The sequence below is a fragment of the Seriola aureovittata genome, chromosome 18, assembly GCF_021018895.1.
Source record: "Seriola aureovittata isolate HTS-2021-v1 ecotype China chromosome 18, ASM2101889v1, whole genome shotgun sequence".
Lineage (NCBI taxonomy): Eukaryota > Metazoa > Chordata > Actinopteri > Carangiformes > Carangidae > Seriola > Seriola aureovittata.
Window position 1 is genome coordinate 16,293,156 of NC_079381.1, and position 7,787 is coordinate 16,300,942.

At 38.6% G+C, this 7,787-nt stretch overlaps 1 protein-coding gene across 3 annotated transcripts in view; it reads left to right on the forward strand.

Moving 5' to 3' along the window:
* The window catches only part of sema4d (sema domain, immunoglobulin domain (Ig), transmembrane domain (TM) and short cytoplasmic domain, (semaphorin) 4D), a 39,385-nt gene extending 36,334 nt beyond the window's left edge, over positions 1-3,051 (forward strand). For 2 of the 3 annotated variants that reach the window (XM_056403787.1, XM_056403788.1), the window contains exons 18-20: positions 526-738; positions 964-1,055; positions 2,153-3,051. In XM_056403787.1, the coding sequence (XP_056259762.1) occupies positions 526-738; positions 964-1,055; positions 2,153-2,182 (335 nt within the window). In that variant the 3' untranslated portion in view covers positions 2,183-3,051. The remainder of the gene's footprint in view (positions 1-525; positions 739-963; positions 1,056-2,152) is intronic. The other variant, XR_008830309.1, reaches the window with a different exon arrangement.
* The last annotated feature ends 4,736 nt before the right edge of the window (positions 3,052-7,787 follow it).

The following is a 7,787-nucleotide window of genomic DNA, read 5'->3' on the forward strand; positions in this document are numbered from 1 at the left end:
TTCTTAAGTCTTTGACTTCAGTCATTTCTTTTTTTAAACATTGTGGATAATTGCAAAAAGTGCTACAAAATACTAAACTACTAAATGTGGCTATAAGATTGTGATCTTTTTACATATACTGAAAATATAATCAGAAATATATTTAAAATACTAGTAGATCAACCTGAAAATTACTTATTGTAAATATGCAGATCATTAAGTCCTGCTTCTTGCAGCCTTTTTCAGATGCACTCATTATCAGACCTGAGATCAGGTATTATGCACATGTACACTTTCAACCTTTCACTTTCACATTCAACCTTTATTTACATGTATACAATGTGAACAGTTCACACTCTTGCATGGGCGTGTACAGTATGGGCTAAAGCTATATTCATTCAAACCTCTACAGCTGTTCAATGAAATTGAACACCACTAACGGACATGTCAAAGGCAAGTATTACCATTTCATGTAGAGTACGTCTATGTGGAGTGTCCGTGTCTCGACCGTCATGGGTCAATATGAAGTCCGATTCTGTCCCTCAGGTCCCAGTGATGTCCACATTCACTGGCTAATAAATGGACACACTCTGGACACCCCCATAATGGAGTACCGCCTGCCAGTGGGTCAGAGAGAGGTACTAGTGAGCAGCTGGCTCCGAGAGGGGCCGCTGATCAAAGACGCCCGTTACCACTGCGTTGCTGAGGCCAGCACAGGAAATGACATGTCTGAGGTGGACCTCCACCTCACTATTGGAGGTATTTAGTTTTGAGTGGCTGTAACAATGTCTGGTGTACAGATAATTAAGCTTTCGCCTATTAAAACCTGTTATGTCTCCAAAATATGAGCAACATTGTGATTACAGTAATGCATGTAGAGTGGTAATGGAGTAAAGGGCCGGTTCCAGGCCCTGGGATTGGTTCTAAAGTAGTCCAGAGATGGATATTTGTGATGGTTTAGAAGATTATGATGTTATTTGACAGATGAGGAGAGCATTCCATCCAGGGATTTGAACCAATGGAGAGGTGCACTCACAGAGCACGAGCAACTGCTAAAAAGATGGGAAAAGGCCTGGGTAGGTCTAAGTTCTTGCATGTGAGTGTGTTTTCCCCTGATCTCATGAATGGTTTTGGGCAGTTGCCCAGGTTGACTTGCATCATACCAGTTTTAACCTGCTCTGCATGTTGGCTTCGGGGCAAGTGGTTTCAGCTCTGTCTTTGCATTAGAGGAGTGTAAAGTCCAGATTTTTTGGGCCAGTGGCAGATAATCTGGAATGCAAAGCTACAGTAAACCAGTTGTTCTGCAAATGATCTTTATGCTACAGTGTTTTCCACAGTCTGAATAAGGCATGGAAAGGCTTACGGCTATGTTTAGGGGGTTGGGATAAGGGATAGAAACCACCTCGAAGTGGGTTGTTCTTGAATAACATTTTTTCTGAATGAGATAGAGACTTGCAAACCTATTTCCACATTCAATGGTACCAAGCTGGAGTCTCTAAGGCCATCTGAAGTGGGTTTTCTGGACATGGGGTTTCCATTATTGGGCTGTAACTCCGTGGCTGTTTGAGGCAGATACATGATACCATACAAGATACACTCTTGGTGAGGTGGATGATCTTGTGTCCCTCATGAAATATGTGTCTAAGTTGTACCGTTCCTGAGATATGACAAGTGACCACTAGAGGGCGGGAGAGTATGTTTCAAGCCATTTTGGACCATATTGATTTGCCCTGACTTCTGGGTGAAAAGTTGGAAAAAATGATCTAGTATGAAGTCAAAATTTTTCCCTGTCGAAGTTGCTTGGGAAGGTTAGGGATATGATTAGGGATGGAAACCACCTCAAAGTCAAAATATGTTATTCTTGAATAACTTCAGAGTTAGGGTAAGGGTTAGGCTTAGGGGTTAGGGTTTTCACTAAACTTCACTAAGTTGTTGGTATTAATACAGATTGTACGTCACTTTTCTTTCTCTTATTTCTACTTTTTTTCTACTTCAGATTTAGTTTGAATGCATTTGCACTTTTTGCATGGACCAGAAAAAAACACAAGTTCCCTCATTGCAAACTAGTTTAACTTTACCTTGTGCATTTGGTGAGATTTTAGTCCCCAAATATTTCTTTCATGTTTGCATCCTCCTCTACTTTTCAGTTCAACTCTGTTTTTTCCCTCCACAGGAAAGCTGTGATGGCCACCGAGCTCTGTGAAGATGTCACAAGCTTCACTTGTGTTGGCTGAATCTAGGCGTGAATATGGTCCTCAGCCCAGGTGGACCACATTTTTGACATTAAAACGATCATAAACAGCTAGAATGTATAAATAAAAGTCCCAGTGTCACTTCTTTGACACTGCAGTTTGATGGACCGTGACGCGGAGCACTCACAACACCTGCCTTCTGCAGGGGCTCACCTGGTTGTGACGATGGACGGTGCTGGGACTCCTGCCAAACCTGATGAGGAGATGAACCTCATTGGTTGCCTCTGTCCGAGGACGCATGGGCTACATTTCTACCAGGAATGCATTTATTTCTATTTTTACTGATGAAATGAACGTCCTGAAAGCAGTGCTTGTATGGAACAATAAAACATGCGGTATATGAGGAATGCTGATAAATGTTTGTAGATGATGCAGCATCTGTGACAGCTCAGGCCTGTTTATAGTGTGATTTATTTTGCACGTTCCCTGCCTTCCAAAGCCTCTTTTTGCTCCTTCACAGCTACCTTGTAGTTTGAAATCTTCCCTTGAGAAATCTTTATTGGGCATTCACTCTTTTTTTCTTTCAGAATCAAAGTTCAGCCTTATTCAAAGGATTTGATTCCAGGAATGGAGCAGGTTACTGTGGGAGGCCTTTTCAACTAAAGTATACCTCTCATATCTGACATTTAGTAAGGTTATATCACCCAAAGTTAAATTCAGATAAAACCCCAGCATCCAAAAAGGACTTAAATCCAAGGATGGCAGTGGTGGATTAGTTAGACTGCATCTTCCTGCTTTCTGTCTACAGTTAGTTTTTCTTTACTTTGAAACTGTGACTTCCTATTTGCCTTTGAAACAGAATTAAATGGACATTGTCTTATCTGTTGCTTACATTGATTTAAACATCAATGAAACACATTTTGTCTTGTTTGAATTAAGGACATGTATCACTTTTGATTTCAGATGGAAAACAAGTTATTACTCCTGCAGGATCAAACTAGAACGGCACATTGACACGTCAGCCTTTCCCAAAGGAACAGTTTCTACCATCTGAATTATTAACCAGCCTTCACCACAGACTTCTCCTTGGAAGCCAGTTATGACATTTACAGAGGATACAACAGCTTCCTTGACTGAAAACTAATTCATTGATTGTAGACTAAATCTGAGACACTTGTGCCTCAAGTTTATAGACTAATGGGTGTTTAATAACAACATAACTAGGAATAATTCAATATCAGCTAGGTCTTAAATATGAAACTGTGAAACTTTGAGGAAAAGCTTAGAATACATTATATCTATAAGCCAGACCTCTATATCTCAGCATGGCACTGATGTTTTACCTTTCTTGTGGCGCCATCTACCACAACTGGAGCCATAGCACCCTCTTGTGCCCCAGTAAATGATCACAAGCAAAAAAAGAGAAAAAACATGGTGTAGATAGTTCATTGTTTATCAAACGGGTCATGACTTTTGTGTCACAGCAGCAAAGTTAAGCAAAGTTATTTATATATTGTGATGTAAATCAAGTCATTTTTCAGAAGGCACGATCTGACATTGGTTTGAGAATCTCCAGCCACACAATAACAATAAATTCAATACAAGTAGATTTTCAATTGTCACATTTTGGAGACGTAAAAAAGCATGATTATTGAAAGTATTCACTATCCACAAATAGAAGTCCTATAGCAACTTGCTGATTTTGGCACTCTTCCTCCTAACTGTATGAAATCGATGTTGTCAACTTAAAGTAACGCATACTCAGAAATCAGAAACCGAAATGTCATGCAGCTTATATAGTAAATATGATACTTTAAATCTAGTGTTGGACCACAGGACCAGTGCTGCACTGAGCAACAGACAAGGTCCACGTGGACCTTGTCTCCATACAAACTGTGCTCTTTGGCTGAGAAAGTACAGCTAATGCACAGCAGAAAATACCTAGCAAAGCTAATACTCAATGAATTCTAAAATCACAGAAGAAATCTTCCAGATAAGTGCCAGTACCATCCTGATGCTATTTTTCTTCGTCTAATTGTGCGGCGCCCAACCGTTGTGAGCTCATTACTGCCCACTGAGGCCGGAGGGTGGAAAACACAGTGGTATTTCACGCTTGAGGGTGTCTTTTCCCCAACGGCCACAAGGGGCAATAACGAGCTAATTCCACAGTTGAAAACAAACACACCTGACCCAAAGGTGAGATTTACGCGTAAGAACTGGGACTTTCAGACATATATTTCCTTTTTACAAACGAAAAGACGTCAAGGACGAAGACTAACTGGTTGTTTTGGCAAATGTACGTTAAGTTTAACGTAAGGAAGTTAAAGAGGCTGACAGTTGGCTAGCTTCTAGGTTTGCAGTAGGTTAACAGTATATGTGATGTTCCTCACCTGTACTTATAATGGTCGTCATTGTACTTGGCCGAATAATATATTTGGTTGCGAGACATATTTTCAGTTAAAGTATAATTATTTAGAAAACTTTTAACGCCAAGAAGTGACTATACCAACATCGTCCACATTTAGCGTTAGCTTATAGCGTCTAAATTGCACTGAAACTTTGATTGGGTGATTTAGGTCATGTGACCAGGATGGCGACAGGTAATCTTTCCATGGCGCCCACTCACCATGAAAACACAGGTGAGTAACTTTGTAAATGTTTCAAATTGATTCTTAATTGTCCTGATAAGCTGAATATCTATTGTTTGGGGGTATGACTTTCAATAGATCTATCTTCACATTTCTCTGGTGTTTTCTCTCCCCCTTGCCTGTCTGTGCTACTTAGATATGCCAATTTCCCCCCAAGGATTGATTATCTTAACTTAACTTAACTTAACTTAACTTAACTTAACTCATCTTATCTTATCTTATCTTATCTTATCTTATCTTATCTTATCTCCCCCAGGTTGCGCAGCTCTTGTATTGTATTGTACTGTACCAATAACTAATTAATAACTCTATATACTTATATACTCTATATACCAATTGCAATTACTAATTTGTTGAATGTTATCTATAGCTGCTCTTTGATTAGTTGACTTTTACAGATGGTTTGAATGGCAAATACACTATAAGGTTAGTGGGTCTGTGGGGCTACAGACACAGACACACTCATGCATATATGATCTTCTTGTGCTTCTGCTGTGTCTTCCACTTTTTTTAATGAACCATTCACAGAAAGCTCAAATGATGCCCTCGACATGATTATGAAAATTAGCTCTCAAGGCTGTAGATGTTATTGCCCACACAGGAAATTCTTACATCACTCTGCTCTCTTCAAGTAGGATATCAATATAATTTCCTTTTGCTATTCATTTTATTGTGCTTCATGGAGCGCTTAGGAAACAGGACACACAATTGTACAACCGCAGGCAATGATGTTGTTGAAATATGGTCATAAACAGGTTCATATTAGGTCATGGATGTAGGACAGGAAAATAACTCTCCAGATATTCCATTTAGTGTGAAGATAATGGTAACCAAACATTGTGTAACCTTTATTTATGTTTTCATCAAATATAGAGGTGTCCTTAACAGGACCGGTGGACAATTAAATATGGAAGCCATATATCTTTTTCCCCCAGTATTATTCAAAACTGTGTTTTTTTTTGGTTTGTTTTTTTTTTTGATGGGACAACTCATCAAAACCAAATTATTTGAAATGTCTTACCCTTATTTCAATATTACTCTAGCCAGTTGTTCTCATCAATATTCCTCTCAGAGTGATTTTTGCCAACACCTTCATCATTTCACATAGACTCTGCCAAATGATAAAAAACTTTGTCAAAATGTTGTTCTGCATCACAAGATAATGTGCCTTACAGTCCACAGGCATAATCCCTTTGCTGATGCTTTGTTGGAGTTTTTCTCGATAGAAAAACCAGCGATCCTTTCCACACTGTCACATTGTTTCGACATTGTTATTTCAGCAGCCAGTATCAGATGGCCTGGTAGCAGGATCTGCTCAATCAATTTTGTAGTTCATTTAAGTGAAAAAAAAGTTTTTTGATATATGTGTGGTATGTTTTGGATTTAGCTTCTGTATGTAGTCAGATGCTAGGTAATGCTGGGCAAAAGGCAAAGAAGTGAGATCTTGAGTATGGGGAAAATTTGGTGAGACTCCAGAGAACGAATTTCAGATGGCCTCAAAGAAAATACAAAAGTTCTTTAAAAACATATTTGATATGACATTGCTGTAATGACATAAATTGAAAAATTGCATCAGCCTATTCTCATTCGTACCTTATGTCCATATTTTATTGTGAATGTTGAAACTCTCTTCAGACATTACAAACTTAAATTATGAGCCTAATCTCTGTATCTTTTCATTGTTGTTGGTGAATAATGCATTTAAAAAAAAATAGTAAGAAAAAATTGTCACATTTTACCAGTTGCCTGTGTCTGCCCTTCCTGTAACATTGGTTATTTTGCTTCTAGCTAGTCTTAAAATAACTCTTGCTTTTTTGAATGTTTTTGGTAACCTGGCAACAGTAGTCAAGTGGAGAAGTGTCTGCTGCTTTCCTTGCCAATGGATGCTCTTTTCCTCTGTCTCTCCGTTTCTCATTTGCGCCTAATGTATATCTAAAAATGAGAAAGAACACTGATATAAAATCACATTTAACTGCGATGAAACATATTTTTACTTAGTACAAGAAGTTATTCTTGCATCTTTTAAATGCTATGAACTCCACGTGAGTGTCTGAATGACTTATGTGTGTGTTCTTAGTTAATTCACATCATTTATGAATTACTGGAAGATATATTCATGTTTATGTTATTTTGAGAGCATTACCTGTTAATGACCTACTACATATGGGTTGTTAAGATGTTACATGTAGCTCATTAGTTATTTTGGAAAAGAGGAGTCCAGGATCATTTTCCAATTTGTCTCTTTAGATCTTTAATATGAGCAAACAGGTCAGATCACTTATTTGTTATTTGTTGGACGCTGTGGGACCTGTCCACATTTGGACCCCATCACACCATACATTAGGCTGTCTGCCCCCAGTGACCAGTTGTCATCATCCTCCATTTCAGTAGCAACAGATTTTCCAGATATTCCCACCCTTTCTTTTCCGCTCAGCCCCCTTGTGTTTCTCTCTACGGTGGCAGGGAAACGGTGGGTGGGCCCTCAGTGGCTCAGGATCTCTGCCTTATTGGACACCTGCTTACAGAGCACCACAATGCGTGAGTAGAGCCTCTGTCCCCATGGCTACACTGAAGCTCTGAAGACAGGCTATGCAGCCCAGCTCATTTCTACTTGTGGGGTATTCTGCAGACTTTTCTCACTTCCACATTTAGATGATAGAGCAACAGCGGATATACAATATATGTATATATTGTACATATATATATACACACACACATACACACACACACATATATATATATATATATATATATATATATATATATATATATATAGGATGTGTATTGCATAAAAGGTTGGTCCAATAAGCGATAGCTTCGGCCTAGACCTTTTTTGGAATGCAGAAATCTTATGTTGTATTATTGTGTTGTGCTGTTTTCAATTATGATATTTGAGTAATTGCCTTTTTTTTGCCTAACTGTTTCTGTTATAAATTGCAGAATGAAAACAATCAATTTTATAAGCAAG